This window comes from Rhea americana, unplaced genomic scaffold (assembly GCF_003343005.1).
Source record: "Rhea americana isolate MKP2758 unplaced genomic scaffold, rheAme1 scaffold_76, whole genome shotgun sequence".
Lineage (NCBI taxonomy): Eukaryota > Metazoa > Chordata > Aves > Rheiformes > Rheidae > Rhea > Rhea americana.
This window is the reverse complement of record NW_028186934.1, coordinates 2212434-2229068: the sequence shown is the minus strand read 5'-3', so window position 1 is coordinate 2229068 and position 16635 is coordinate 2212434. Positions and strand designations below refer to the sequence as shown.

Below are 16635 nucleotides of genomic sequence, written 5' to 3'. Positions count from 1 at the left end.
AAAAAAAAAACAAAAAAAAAAACTCCAACAAACCAAAAAAGGTCTGAAATCACTAAAATGTAAAGTTTGCTTCCTTGCTTCCTCTTTGTTGCACAGACTTTCATACTTGGAACCATTACTTCATATTGCATTAGCCCCCAGAGCCCAGAGAGGAACCGTGGCCCCAGGGCTGCAACCCCGTATGAAGCACTTCTGCCTCTGAATGACTRTCTGTCTGAAGACATTCACCTATGTCACCATTCACACGTGTAAAGTTATTCATGAAAATTAATATTTGCAGGGCCAGACCGGAGACAGGCAGAGCAGCTGCCTCACAGAACTTTCAGTCTAAAAGATGCCAAGGATGTAGAAGAGGTGAAGAAGGAGGCAACCAGATATTTACAAGCACATGCTATTATTAACAAATAACATTTTTTTCCACTTACAATTAAGAAGTTAATCTTGCGGAAGTCTAAGTTACGGTTTCTAAAATAACCTCAGTCAAGTACTCTCACCTGTCCCAAGTATTTCTGTTCATGTAATGCATATGGTCACTGTGATACAGCAACAGGTGCCTTAGAAGCCATGACTCTAAATTCCACGTTGTAATAACATTATTAGTGTTAATATTGCTTATTTCTCTCTCACATATGGAAAAATATACTATATTGTGAAAAAACATACTACGTTTCAACAATTTCCTTTAAAAATGCAGCGGTATTTATTTGCATTTTTGATGCTCAAAACAGCTCAGTGGATTTCCTTTCAAACTCCTCTGGGGTGGCAAGAACTTCAGCCTCACAAAAGAAGCAGCTGGAGAAAGCTTGAAGCCAYGGAGGGAAGATCTACCTCGACCTGATGGGTCTGATTTAGACCACAACATTTATCATGTTAGAGCACAGTTTCCTACAAAAATTTTCATTAGAAGGGTGGTCTTGTAATCAGTACAGACCTGGACGCCCCATTGTGAAGGATAAACTGTGCCATCGAAGTGAAGGGGATTTCTRCCTGTTCCTGAAATATTCCATCTACAGCTAGAGTCGCTACCCCAAAAATTGTATTTCCTACCTTGTCTTCACTGTGTTGTGAAAGTAAGCAATGACATCCTTGATTTTCCAACTGCTACAAACCTTAGTGAGCAAGTTATTAGGGTAATGCCCAGATTAGACATCTACTAGTCAAACTGTGGTTTGCACAAGAATAACCCTCAGCTCTCTCCACTGGCACCCTTCCTGCACRCAACGCCAGCAAGTCGTCTGAGCAGTCCCACCGAATGTCACAGTGTTATCCCCGTGGATACTCAAGAACTTAAGTGCTTCTGGGCCCAAGCAGCTGATGTCCATCACCACAGAGTTTACGTGTGCTTTGGAAGCCTGCACTGGGCAAGGAAGACACCTAAGGGGCCTCCAATAACCCTTATTCAGATCTAGAGAAATTCAGCCAGGCTTAATGTTTCAGTGGGGCCCAGCAGTACAATTCCCAACAGAAATTCGACATCCTTTTTTCTTTTTTTTTTCCCACATTTACATTAGGTTATCTTTTGAGGAATTTTATATCCTTTGGGCTAGCAGAAACATCAGACAAGCTCCAAAGTTGTGCTCTTTCTTATTCTAAAATTTGTCAGCACCTCTGGACTACCTCGCTTCTAGTAGTATAGGCTCTAGCTTTGTTTAAAAACAAAACAACATTAACAGTAAGTGCTGTTATCTCTCTGCAATAAATCCTTTTTTTTTTCAGCCAGGAAAAAGCATGTGGCCACTTTATTTTTATTTAATTTGCGTTATATCATAAGCTCTCATCTTTCACACATCAAAGCCACACAACAATGCACATTGTGTATTCTGAGGCCTTTTTAACAATCATTTTCAAGATTTGAGACAGTCTGACATAATTTACAATGGCTCTATTTTAAGCTTGCAGAGGAAACTGAATTGAATGTATCCCATCCTGCACTGTTGGTTCCCATGAACTGTAATCACGTCCTCTAACTTCCACTCACATCAGGGCCTGTGCTAACCTTCCTGCGCCTCTGAATCTCTGCCCTTGAGAAACTCAACCACTTGTTGCCATGCCTTAACTGTTTACCTCTTCAGCAGGCTGCCGCGTAGCTCAGCAGCAACGCTGCTGTGTCTGAGGGCCTGATCCTGCAGCCCAGCTTTCCCGGTGCATGTCCCGCTGACATCCCCAGCACAAGCCATAAGGTAAAAAGTGCAGAATTGGGCCCAAACACAGGAAATTTGCAATGCAGTAATTCAGGAAGAAAGTTTGTTGCTGTATATCAGCTATTGTTCCTGTTGGAAACCTTCATTCACATGGGAAGAAAAGAAAGAGAAGCAGAAGGATAGAAAAGAAGAAGGAGAACAAGAAGAAGAACAGAAGAAAAAGGAAAGAAAAGAATAAAAGAAAAAAAAGCAAAAAGAGGAAAGAAAAAAGAGGAAAGGAAAAARGAAAAAAGAAGAAGAAAGGAAAAAGGGAAAAGGAAAAAGGAAAAAAAATGAAAAAAGAAGAAAGAAAAGAGGAAAGAAGAAAGGAGAAGATAAGATTTTTTTTCTAGTTGCCTACTAGAATGCTTGATTTTCTTTTAATAAGTGCTTTCTCTTTATCTTTTGGAGAAGACTTAGTCCACCTATTTAATATAGAAGCATTGGTTGTTTATTTGTTGCAGTAATAAGCYCCAATCTTTTCTGCTACCTTTCTGCTGTTTTTATAGGCATAAAGGCCTTAAAATCAATGCTGTACTTCACAGCACAAAATCAAGTCTCTACAGTCAAACTTTGTGCATCCCTTATACTCATTGCTGAGGTCTTGCACAAAAAGCTCTCATTGCTCCCATCAGCTTGATCACACAAACCAAAATTAAACCGTCTGTAATGGCACAGCTTGCACAAGTGTAGCAGAAGGGTTGCAGTGTCTTCATCTGGGATATTATTGGCCTCTCCTTCTATAAAGCAAGATAACTTCATCAACAGTTAGGGAGTTATATCTAATACACTCCAGCTGAGCATTAGACCATATATATTTTTTCAGAAAAAAATCTCCATTTGTCCTTTCAGAAACATACACTTTTACAAGGCTAATACATAATGTAAAACAAATCATATTTTATGAACTCTGATCCCCTAATAGGTCATGGTAAGAACTTGCTTCTTATTCCCATGACCATATCAAATTTAACTTTTCAGTTGGGTAAGACTAGGCTGGTAACCACAGGAAAGAATGTGTATTGACACAGATCTGTTCTAAAAGCTAGGGAAGTTCTCCTTTGAAGAACATCAATACMTTATCAATTTATTATTCTCCATTAATATATTCAAAAGTCAACAGAACTGAGAAATGTTCTACTTCCAGAGAAAAGCAAAAATATACATTTACAATCTATGGATATCCCTAAAAGCTATTAAAGGAGATGCAAATTAATCTTCTAAATGACTAATGCGTTTTATCTGGGTTTTGAAACTAAATTAAATCAATCGTGGCAACTAAAAACTGTAAATATTATTGCAATTTCAATGAAATAATTAATATTTGTACTGTCAAGTTTACCTTTCTAAGCATTGAAGTTATATACAACTTATAGTTAATGAAGTACTTCTTGGTCAAGATGCCTCTTGCCTCTAACCGGTAGTCTACAAAATACATGGCTTACAAGGCTGAAAAAGAAATTTTGGGCCTAGATCCAAAACGCTTACTCACCAGTGTAGTCTAACTCATAGGCACTGTCGTACTGAAGCCTCGATGTAACACTGAAGTTTACACCAAACGCGCCACTGATTTTTTTCTGGGGAATTCTGCGTAAAAATCAATGGCACTGCCTGGGCCACTACAAATATTCTCAGGAGGGAGGACTCGTGAGACAAATTGTTGTTATAAGATCTACCTCTTTTTCACTGCGTGGCTTTTATTTCCAAGCAAAGCTTTTGCTTAAAATTCAGTAGATGGGGGGACGGTTATCAACTTTAATTGCTTCCACGTATCAAAGCAACAGAAGCTGGGTTTGATTTCTCCTGTTACACCTTATTACTTCTCTTAAATTGTAGTGCCATAATTTCAAGCAGCTAACTTGTAAGGGAAGCTTCTCTCCTTGCAGTTTTTATTGCTGTACAGACCCCAGGTTTTACACAAACTCCCACTCTGTCTCCCAAGTTGCAAAAACTCATCTCATGTTTAAGTACATTCTGTACCATGATTGTCTCAGAACCCAAAAAGTAGCTCACAGTTGAGTTTGCAAATTTTCTGCTTATTAAAAAAAATTACTCTAAGTACTAYCTCAAATACATGTTCAGTCTACTATGGCATGTGGTTTCTATTTGGAGAGGCTGGAGATTTTGTGAAGGCAGTGAGTAATTACCTTAGTGTTGTTGAGTTTTCACTCAAGCTTGGGCAGTATACTGTAATAAGAGACAGTTGCCATAAACAGACTGGTAGAGTAAATCATAGTGTGTGGCCTTTTGGTGGAAAATAGATATCTACTTTAGGTGACCTTACCTCCCACCCCTATTTTCTACTAGCTCCCCCCTCCCCATTGCTCAGAAAAGCCTACCGAACATGTGGTTTCCAAATTCTTTTCTTCTATAATTACACGGCTATTATTCATAGACTGTTCAATGGTTTTTCATCTCTTATACTGTAAATTTCAAGAATATCAATGGCTGTGTTGATTTATCAGAACACATACCAACAAAGAGCATTTCAGATATGGTTTAATTTAAGAGAAGTGTCACTCCTACATAGGGCATTGACTGCAGCAGTATTACCTGAAAATTCCCTACCTGGCCAGAAGTTATGGTTGTCTAATAATTATRCATTTTAAGTGTAATTAGTTAGTTGGTAATCCCAGATTTAAAAAWTATTAGCAATGGTTATAATTGGATCTAATTATACATTTTCTCATACAAAAAAATCCAAATATAAGTAATATCTAATCCAGTGGCAGATATGCAGACTTCACACGAATAAGTCTTTTACGCCATTAGTGCTTCCCTTGATGTATTATCAAGACCCAAAGCACATGTCAAAGAACAGCTTTAGTGCTCCCTAGGAGGCTAAGCCGGGTGTTTCAATACACTGTGGAGTTTAATGCCACAGCTGTGGGGATTCACAYCCTAGACAACAGGCCCACACTGCATAGAGGGGAACTGCAGCTTTACTGTGCTCTGCTGTCGGAGTAACCTTTTGCTTGGCCTTAGAGCTTGGCAGCCTCTTTATCTGGACGCAGTGCTACTTCCCTCCATCAAACTTACTACGAATTATCAGYAGAGAAAATATGGTCCACTGGAAAGAAGACATCAGAATGGTGATAGTTTTGATAAACTAGTGTTGAGAACTGCAGAAGATGAAGAAATTTAGAAAACAAGTAAGGGAGGTGGTCAAAGCAGGTGCTTTTCAAGCCGTAACAGGTGCTTGAAAAGACTGTGATGGAGCTTAACAGTAGTAAGAACAATATTCTTAAATATTTCCTGCTTCTGCTTCCCTGATGAAAGGAAATCAGCTTGCAATGTTATCATGCGTCGAAGTTCCCCCATCTCATAGAAGGATCTGGCTAGGTACAATCTCTGAGACTGAGGATCTGTCTTATATCTCATTACTGAGCCAGGCTCACAGATGAGGCAATTTTTATTGCTGGAGCAATAGTCTGTAAAGATCTAAGAGCTAAACTCAATACTYAAATTCAGGGCATGCAAAGAAGTCTCAAGGAGTGAGGCAGTGTTCTCCARTTGAAATGCACTGACTTTAAGGTTTACTTTTTCCAGTTCCAATGAACACCATGGTATCTAATCTGCTATAGGTGCTATAGACTTGTGGCCTAAAATTAATTTCTAAAGCAAAGCACCCTTTCACATACATTTCCTGGTTCTACCTAATTCCCAACCCACCCAGACTGTGGTCTCACCTCTCCTTAAGTCAACTGACATGCAGGTTGCTGCCAAATGGGTAAGCTCTTGTGTTCCTCCCCTGCCCATTGCGGCCCGACATTCCCACCTCCTCCCCTGGGCCAGCACTACTTCCATGTGGGCCTCAGGSTCAGCAAGACAGGATCCAGCATAGCACACGGCACGCATGGGCTGATGCTCGCACAAGGGATGCAGGAGACGAGAGCAACCAGCTGAGATTGGTTTAAAACAACACAAGACTGCAACCTCCAAGCCTGGTATTGCTGGCTTTTAGCTAAGTCCTACTTCCAGCTTGCTCTTTGCCATCTGTGCATGGAAATACTTTGCAGAGACAATAGGTACATTTATACAATGTCTGCCTGAAAATGAAAATCATAAAAAGAATRCTTTGTACTGGACTGTGAATTATCCAAAACCCATTTAATAAYTCAAAGTGCAAGTCAATCCCCATGAAACCAGTGTGAAATTCAATGGAAGCACAACGCAACCTTCCGCTTCCAGGTAATGCTGCTTTTTGACAAGAGAAATACACTTAACTGAAGATGTTTAGTTGAAGACTTACATATAAAAGGTTTGACACTGCTGTGGATGTGTTTATGCTGTTTGAGGCCTGAAGAAGTGGCAAAGGTTTTGCCACACTCTGGACAAGCGTGAGCACGAGCCCCAACATGCTGGGAACGAATATGCCTCTGAAGGTTGCTGGGGTCCGTGAAAACCTGCTAGGAAATGAGTACTGATTAATCAAGAAACTTAACTGCAGAAGAAGCCAGTTATTACAAGCATCTGTCAAAATTCAAACCTCATGGTTATTGGGAGGTTTAAGATTTAAAAACTTTCTGACTGGCTACTTGTTATATCCCAGTCTTGCTAAACAGAAGTCAATGGAAGCTATGCCCAAAAGAATGGGTCTCAATTTCCCAGGTTTAGCCAAATATTTARTGGTTCTGTTAGCCCTTTTGTAACCATTGCACCAGATGTAATAACCTCTGCGAATAGAAGTCCCCAGGAATGGGAAGGCACATCCATCCACCCTGCATTTCCATCTGGGATTCTTGCCCCTCAGARCCCGAATATTTGCAGTAGGTACTCGTTATGTTGCTAAGACATATTGAGGCAATTCAGAGCATATTTATAGCRTTCGGTGATTGCAATCAGACTGAGGAAAGCAGGTCCCCATTCCCTTTCCAAAGAGTGCTCAGGGCTTGCAAGTCAGGCAGTTAATAACCTTAACTGCTCAGYTGCTCTCACGAGCTCCAGACCGTGCTTGCTAGGGGCCGAAGTCCTCCTCTAAAACTCACAAATTCTGCCCACATATTCTTGTAAATCCTACAGAAACAAGCTGGACTACCAATATGAACAACTACCCATATGAACTCCCGAGTCCTGACTCAGCGTGGCCCTGCTTTCCTACACTCGCACATTCAACAACACGAGCAAAGCCAGCCAGCCTACAAATTCACTGTACCTTGGCACAGTTTTCACACTCGTAGTGCTTCCCGCTGTCATGCGACATCTGATGACGTATCAAGTTGGACTTCCAGTTAAAAGCTTTGGGGCACTGATCGCACTTGTACTCCCGCTCCTCGCTGTGCGACAGCATGTGCTTCTCCAAGCTGCAGAAACAGAGACAGGCTTAGTGAGGTCCCGGCAGCACCTACACAGAAACGCGGGTTTATCAGCGATTTGCAGATCAGCGCAGCCATAGAGACAGAGTGCCAGGAAGAGGAGTCCATGCAGAGCATATAACTACATCAACTAGTGCAAAAAGCCCCAGAGGCCCAGTCCTGACAGACCCAAGGCCCCTGAGTTTTGATCAGCAGCATCGAGCACAAGGCCCAGCCCAGCTTCTGGGCAGGATCCCTCTCCATATCAGAGTAATACATCATCTAATGTTTTGCCAGACCACTTGCAAAAGCTCCAGGAGATGATGCTTCTATCCCTCCCTAAGGAGATTATTTCATACACCTCTCAATATTTCACTCTGGTAAGTCTTCCCTGCAGTCTGAATTATTTCTACCTTATTACTTACACTCGAAATACACCTTGGATCCTACTGCCTTATGTAATTCCACTCTTGATGGCAATACGATTTTTCTCKTAGTAGGAATAGATCAAGAATAACTCCAGTGAAGTAGAATGGATCCAGTGTAAGTGATCAGAATCAAGTCTCTAGATATGGTACGCTAAGATTAAAGTTACAGTTTGATTATTATTAACTATGTTCAAATAAGTAGTTGCTTATGCATTCATTTCTTGGTTGTTTATTCAATCTATTAGTAGTGTATTCAATCAAGTGTGTATTTTGTTGCACATCCCTGAATCCATTCTGAATTCAATTCTCTGAATTCAATTCTGAATTTTCTGAATTGCTATTTTAGCATTTGTTCAGAGAAAATACATTTCTTAATGCCTGCATTGCTTGGTCACATATAAAGTTGTGACTCGCACTATTGCTTGAGTAAAACAGGAAAGATTCACTGTGTAATGCAGAAGCAGRTTCACAAAAATGCTATTGGGAGCTGGAATTTTTCGCATCAGACTGAACGCTAGCCTGCCAACACGGGGCAGCTCCTACAGTCCTTCCTCACGTGCATCTCCCACTGAGCCCTGCTGAGCCAGTGGAGAAAAGCTGCTGAATTTACAGTCTGTTCTGGGTTTTGCAGTCCAATTAGCAACTTTCATTCTCAGCCACAGGTAAYGGCAACGCTTTCATTTTGCAGATGCTGCTTACTTCTACTCCAGCTCTACTTTCCTTCTCGGAAAAAAAAAAATCTGGTTTCCTCTCCTAATACCTCTGTGACAACCAGACCTCCATCACGCGCTCATGAACTAATTTACCAAAAGACCTAAAGAGRCTCTTGTCCCCCACACTGGCACTTGTGCCCCACACAAGGCATCCCAAGATGCTTAATGCAACTATGCAACGTCCTGTTAACACCAGAGCCATATCTGTCCCCAACACAGACATCCAGATCTCRATCTTCCTGCTCAGCTATTTTTCAATTTAATTATGCACACCCTCAAGCACAGGTCATTCCAGCCTTTTGTTTTATATAATCTGTATATAGCACACTTCTGGACTTTTTGCTGCGAACTGTCTTTGTCATGTATTAGCCTTTCAATAATTCAAGAGTTCAGAGAATGACTGCCTTCTATCTCATTTTTCACTCTTTTTCTCCGTACTGCCCATCTATTTATGACGACTCGTTCTTTGTTTTCTGCCCTGTCTCTTCAATATTTAATATTTTAAGCTAAATTTACATTTGTTCAATGACTCTCATATGTTAGATATTGTCCTCTAGTTTGTGAGCAGAAAAGAACTTTAACACAGAATAACTCAGAGCATGTACAAATGTTGCTGTCCAGGTCTTTCCCTTACTCACATTACTGCAGACCTTCGGACTTGACCTACCTACATCAGCCCTTTCAAACCAATCACTCAGACTGAAAATTAGACATGTGGAGCCAAATTCTGCTCAGTATCACCCAGTGAATAAGGCATTATGCCTGCACAAATCCACGCTCAGTGGGACTGACCAAATGCACAGACAGCAATGTTTGRCACACCATGTTCTAATTTGTACTCATGATTTTCAAAGGAATTAAAATTATTCCTCTGCAGAATAATATAAAAATACTGCTTGCCATTGATCATAAAGACTCACCACTAAAATAGTTAAACATTTTCTACTGTCCTTGCATTTCATTACTTCTAAAATCAAACTAATTTAATGAAAATACACAAGTGGTGGGTAGTATGAGCCTGATCTTCTTCTCAAAGCAGCCAAATACTTTTGTATTATCGTTATTTTCAGTTGAAGTGGGATAGTTCCATACAATTTATTTCTCAAAAAAAGTTGTGTTTAGTGCGATGACCTGAAGTACTGCACTGTTTCAAGACTGAAAGGCTGTGTCACATACTAACATCTAGATTGCAGTCTAACTTAACTTTACCTAGCATGGCTTGTTTGGAAAGACAAAATTGCTGTCATTAGTGAACATTACTCAGAGACATTCTAAATTATTTCTGCCTAAAAATAATGAGTTCGGACCTTAGCTCATCTGAACTATCATCACTTCTCTGATTTCACTGCAACTAGACTAATTCATGACAGCTAAAGAATCGATTATCAGAGGATTCAGTTCTTTAAGGTCTCCATTAAGGACTTCAGGTCAAGGACCGAATCTCCGAATTGCTGAAACTCCATTGATTTCCATGTCTTAAAACACCAAGAACCATAGAAGTCTTATTAATTTTCATACTTGTTTTGAATATAAGATGAAGGCATGAGATCCTGCTTTAATTGATGCCCTGCGTGATCTGACCGAAGCTGTCACAGAATTTGCCTCATTCCATCACGTTTTAAGCAACCACTCCTACCTTTGTAAGTCTGGGAAGACTTGATCACACTCTTTACATTCCTGGATTTCATGCACATCCCGAAGGTCATTCTCGGTGTCAAGCTTTTTCTGAAAGTCCTCCTCCACCATGGAGAACGCAGAGTGAGGCGTGCTGCAAGGGAACTTCTGGTGGTCTACTAGTTCAGCCTTGGACTCAAACAGCTGGTCACAGTCCTCACAGCGATACTGGCGCTCCTCTGGAAAATAAAGATAAATTATGCTTCAATTCTACAACACACAACAGTGCAATACTATTTATTAACCACCTGGGTCACATCCAATAGGGAACCTTAACAGTGTGTGTTTATATAATATCCTAAATGGAGATGTATTGGGTCTAAGATGGATATCCAGTGGGAAGCTGTCAGTCTCTACCTTTCAGAATGAAGTAGACTGACTTAGACACAAATGTCGACATTTAAAATACCCAAGGGGGTGTTAATGGAGTTTTCAAAAGCCTTTTAATTTCCATTACGGTTCTYATCCAGCACCTAACTCTGTTCAATGTAAGCCAGAGGCAGAAGAAGTAGAGGCTAAAGGAGAGAAGGGGCCTTGCTTTAAATTCAGTAGGAGTAAAATTGGTCGCAATATGTTTCTTACTAAAAGTGTCCAAAGAAGATGACTTTTATGATCACTGTGAGGTGAATTTTTCATTCCATGACTTAGTAACTCCTGCAAAAAACATAGATTAGCTGAGGAAATGTCCTAAAGGTAAACTTGGAAAAGAGTATGCCATGATATTTTTCTGTTGCATTTTATACTAACAGTTGATGYGACTAGCTGTACATCCTGGTTTGATTTTGGTGTCCTCAGCTCTGCAGACCTAAATGCCSATGGGCTCGGGGTCTGTAACGTACTTAATAACCTGAGGAGTCTGTCTGACCTCTCACATGTATGCAGTACATGCATGGTGGTTGCTACCCGAGGGTCAAGTTGATTCTAAGAAACCACCATTATGAGGATGGTATTCTGTTGTTCACCATCTACTAGCAACAGTTTGGGTCTAGATGAGCCCTATGGGACATACACTTGTATGTGACTGCAGAGCATTTCTCTGGTGTCATTTATAAAATATCCAATGGGATAGGCACAGAAAATACTGTGCTTGAAAAGGTGACATCTTTTGCAATAAAGTTACCACTAAGGGGGGAAAAAAACGTGAACAAATGAATTAATGAATAATCCCTACTTTTTTTTTTTTTTTTTTTTTTTTTCCAGAGACCATACAATACTGCTCCAAGTGTGCAGGCAGTTGTAGGAAAGTACACCCCTGGATGTCACCTCTCTTGCCCTGGGAAAGCCCCTGTGCACAGTCTCTAAATTCTTAAGAATTTATATGATGTCCACATTGGCATAAACTGTAACTTAATGTGTATCAAGTAAATATCCTACAGCTAGTCCCAGCTCTGGCTTTACAACCTTTTGCACTGCAGACAGCAGAGACAAAGTAGTTTTGGAGGTGGAAGGGGCAAATTTGAGGCAACCTAATCTGCAAGGAATAAGCAATTGCTTACATGTTTTAGACAGAGAATCTGTATATAGGATAAATAATGAAGGAGCAAGGGGAGGAAGAAGGACTATGTTCTCAAAACTGACAGCAACATTAACAACCTGAGATCTTCTCTTTTCAAGAGAACAGAACAACAGTTGTTCAGCTAAGTGACAACCCTGTATAATCAGGATTCATACATCCTACTCTGGTAGGACTAACATAGTCTAGAGATAATGACTTAAAATCTCTTCCTCCTTCTGTAACATCCATGAAATGATTAAGTTTCAGTTTCAAAGCCTTACTGCTGTCCTCGGCTACCTTTCTAGACCTTTGGCTCCACCAGAGAGGTTGGAATAAGTAAGGGAAAAACTTGAAACAGATCAAGAGCTGCAGAGATGCAGAGAAAAATGGGCTGTGCAAACCAGAGCTCACCAGTTAGACAGGCACAGAATGCAACTTTTAGGGAAAATCAGTTCAACTACAAGTGATTAACAAAACAGAGAACCCCAAAGCCATCTTTGGCATGGCTTTCCAGAACGGACCCAGCCTCCAGGACCCAGGCTGTAGTTCAACTAAGGGGAGTCATATATTTAGGACATGAGTGGTGGAAAGTCCCAGTGATTGGGAATTTCAGTTTATTCCCAGGCAACCTATGACCTCTCTGTCTAGATTCTTCATTTCTAACGTTAAAAAATGTTCAGTTAGAAAACRTAACAGTTAAGGGACACCAGCAACAGGAATCTTAGCCACAGACATTTGCAAAACACCTTGATAGAGGAAAACATACCAAGCATGTTAATACTAAACTTATTTATTCACTGAGTAGYTTTCAGAAAGCAGAAGGGCAGGAATATAGACATATATGAACAGCACAGTCTAGTTCTCCTTAGTGGTAGCTGAGCTACYGTGGATTTCCAGAGGATTCCAAAAGAGGAGATCGCTTCCTAATTTTGCACTTAATTTCAGTGCTATATTAGATTAGGTTAGACAGTAAGAAGTGGCTAACCGTGAATGTCTGGAGCCATTGTTTCATGYGAATAATCTTCACTCTTCATGAACAGTAGCAGCTCCTCTCCTGGTTCAATATCTGCTACAACTCTGTAGAATATCTGAAAAAGAGAAAGCAAAGTGAGCCCCACGAAAGGCAGAGAGGCACCAAACCCTGCCAGGGAATACCACTGAATCTGAACACACGGCCGCATCCTGCCCTGCTCTGGGTGTTGGCCGCAAGCACTTCGATGGAGAGGTGCCAATTTAGACTACGGCAAACCGGCTCCTTCCRGCCCCCAAACCCTTCGTGCTTTGGGTGCTGGGAAAAGAAGAAAGAGACTGCTTTCGACGGCCTTCGCTGCCAAAYGAGCTACGTGATGATAACTGCAAACATCACCAACAATTCACACGCTCCGTGATATAAAACCAACCCATAAATTATCCATACATGTAACCTTGAACGACTCGCTTACCGGAGATAACCCCCATTTCTCAATTACAGTGGGAAAAGCTACGGGTACCAGCTAAAGCCGCACCTGAGATGATGCTGATGAAAGCACAGGCACAAAACCCCACTCGTTTTAATCACCCTGGAAGCCCAGAATGCCGGAGAGGTTTGTACAACCCRGTGGTGCTGCTTATTCCTTGGCTTCAGCCGGAACCAGAGGAAACCTCAGCCGGGAACGCAGAAGCGACGCCGGCAGGTCAGCAGCAGCCCGAGCGGCGGGGAGAAGCCCCGCGCCGGGGGCGCCGGGAGCTCGCACGAGCCACCCCGCAGCCCGGGCTCGTTCGCCGGGAAGCGCGAGGACGGGAGGCCGAGCAGTGCGCGGGGGCGCCCGCCTGCGTGCCCACGGGACCGCGCGCCGCCGCGCCGCCGAGCCTCCGCGGAAAGCAAGCCGCCCCACAGCCCCCCGGCTGCCTTCTGCCTCGGCAGAAAACGCCAGGAGCGCTGAAAAGCTCCACGAAGCAGCTCAAATAAATAYCAGCAACTTCCTCCGGCCTTGTTAAAGCAAAACACATGACAGCTCTGTCTCCTAAGCTGATAAACGATGCGGGTGCGTTTTCTCCGGCTACGGGGTTAGCTCCCAAATTACGAGCTCTCGATACTCGGTGCCTTGAAAGCAAGAGCACAGCCCGCCTCYGCTGCTCGGGTCACACCGCCCGCTTGCAGCCCCGTCCGGCGCGGCCCCGAGCGCGGCCCGCAGCCACGCACATACCGCCGGCCTCCAGGAGGTGGCCGTACAGCCCCACGCTTCGCCTCTCCGCAAGCGGCCTTCGCCCGCGGATACGGGCGAAACATCCCCAAGTAACTCACGACGGCACCTCTCGGCGAGCCGCGCCGGGCGCGAGGAGCGCGCAGCCCCGGGACGGCGGCGGCAGGAGCTCCTGCCCGGCTCCCCCGGCCTGTGGCCGGGCTTACGGCTCCCCTTGCTCCCGCGCCGGCCCGGCCAAACCGCCCCTTCGGGTTTTCCGGGGCGTCTCATTTTCTCCCTTTCCGACGCCTGCGACGGCAAGCTGCGCTCTGCAATTCCCTCTGCCGTTAGAAAGCACAGAGCTTCGCTCCGCAAGTCGCATCGCCTCTTTTTTTGGCAGCTTTCAGAAGTTTAGCTTTTTAGCTTCCTTTCCAGGAGTACGCGAGCCTCTAAAAACGTGACACGCTGGACCTCTGCCCCGGCAGCTCGCAACAGCCCCTGCCGGCGGCCGCGGCTCGCGCTGCTGCTGCCGAGCACTGCCAGCCGCGGCTGCGCGCTCGCCCCGATTCCGCCTCGGCGCCCCGCGAACGGGCGCGGAGCGGGCAGGGCCGCGGGGCTGCACCTGCGCGAGGCGGGTCAGGCGCGGGGCAGCCCCGAGCTCACGCTGCCCCCGGGGGGAAACGCTGCCCCCCGCGTTCCCCAAGTGCGCGTGGGACTCGGCCGGGCCGACGCAGCTCACGTCACCCAAGACCAAAACGCATTTAAGCGAAGCCCGCTTTAGCTCCTGCAAATACATCTGATGCCAAAACTGCATCCAGTGACACTTGCTTTAAGCAACACTTGTTTTTCCACGCTCCCGGTTGCAATAGATGCACGGCACGCAACGCTGTGCGCTCACCGCAGGCTGGAGGTCCCGACCAGGGGACGGCCCCGTCCTGCCCTCGGCCCGGTGCTGGCACCGCTAAASCCCTGCCTAGGGCAGCACAGCTCTGCCCCGGCTCACCTCGGCGTGCCACGCTTTCGTGTGACRGGATGTAAACTCAGCTGCTGTTTGGAGGTCAGCAGCACCTCGACAACCTAAAGTATGGCGAAGCTTTCACGGGTATTTTCCCTCCTTTGCTCGGGCTGCACTGCCAAAGCTCTTTCACCACACTTTTTCACCTCTCGTCCCAAAATAAGGCCCCCGGACCGCACGTGCGCGTCGTGTGCTTCRTAAGGTGCTGCGTTACGGTGCGCTGGACCGCTTTGCCAAGGCCTGGCACGCTGCAGCGCCTTCAGTGCAAGCACACCACAAATTCGTAACCATCGTGTAAATGCTGCAGCTAACTGCCTAGCCTGTCTGTGCTGGTGTTTGCAAATAAGAGAACATCCAGCAAAATCGCCGTGTTTTAGGTTAAATGTTTTTTTTTTCATTTTGCATCACAGAACTAAAGCCCTCCAAAAACAGGTCCAAGGGACAGATTTTCAGCACTGGTATTTCAGCGTTAAAATCATCATTATAGTTATTATTAAAAATAGGTATTTTCATAAATCATTGCTGCATGTACAACAAGAATTCCATYTGCACCACCAAATTATACATTGGATTGCATTCCGATGAGGATCTAAAATCAGACATGCTGAACTCTAAAACCATCTGATCTGATTTTCATAGCTGTCCTTATTGCTTCCTGGAATCCACCGGACACATCCGGCCCGAGAACACGGGGGAAGTTCGAGSGCGTTTGGTGGAGATGAACCGCGCTCGCGGCGCTCCTGAGCAGCAGAAGCCCGCGGAGGGCAGCAGGCGTGGGGATGCGGCGAGCCCTGAGACGGGAGAGCTGATGGCTCATAAATCACTCGCAAGCCAGGCCTGTTTGCCCCTGCCTCTGCCGGGCTTTTTAAGCAACACTGAACCGTGTTTCAGACGTTATTTTTCGTTTTAGGAAATGTTAACATAGAATATATTGACTTTTGCCTTCTAAAGCGGAAAGACTTCTTGGCTCCGCCCCTGGCTATACTACAATTAAGGAAAGTTTTCAATTTTTTGACTTCAGCTGGACCAAGATTTCAGCTTGCAGCCTGCCAAGCCCGCTTCGTTACCTGACTTTGTTTAATTTCCTAACTTTACAAGGCGCGAGCTCGCCAGTCTGCCTCCCGCACTACACGGAGAGCTTCTGCGCGGCAGAGAAATGACCCGAACCGTAAAGTCCAGATGCGCGTTGCACATGCCCTGGGATCAGTGGGGTGTGACCGCAGTTTATATAGGAAGAGCAGAATCGGATCCAGATCTGGAAACACTTCTGTAGTTCAGGGGGCTGCAGCGGGGAGAGGCTGGGGGCGGCCTAACCCGCCGCTGCCCCGCAGGTCGGGCAGCCGTGCTACCGAGCAGAAACCAGAGCTCCCGAACTGCAAAGCCATACAGGGAAAGGGGAYGGGGAGGGAAAAAAAAGGGAATGCACACAATTTGCTTCTAAATGGATGAATAAGGCCTCGTTGTTATGAATCCCAGTTTACTTCTCCCGGTCAGGCACTTGAAATTTTATTTATGCTTAATAGACTGCATTTGGCATGTGTAAAGATGACAGAAGGGTGAATTATGAACGTCCCTCAACCTACGCAGGAAGCTGTAATAACTGGAACGATAGCGAAAACGCCCTCCGTGCGAGCGCCGGCGAGCCCCGGCCGCCGCCGCCGGCCCCGGCGGAGC

General features: G+C 44.4%; 1 protein-coding gene across 1 annotated transcript in view; it reads right to left on the bottom strand.

Moving 5' to 3' along the window:
* The window catches only part of MECOM (MDS1 and EVI1 complex locus), a 384872-nt gene that overhangs the window by 26612 nt on the left and 341625 nt on the right, over positions 1–16635 (bottom strand). Inside the window, exons 6-9 of the mRNA XM_085322312.1 lie at positions 12770–12872; positions 10252–10468; positions 7336–7483; positions 6433–6586 (exon numbers count right to left, since the gene is read on the bottom strand). Of these exons, the coding sequence (XP_085178438.1) occupies positions 6433–6586; positions 7336–7483; positions 10252–10468; positions 12770–12872 (622 nt within the window). The remainder of the gene's footprint in view (positions 1–6432; positions 6587–7335; positions 7484–10251; positions 10469–12769; positions 12873–16635) is intronic.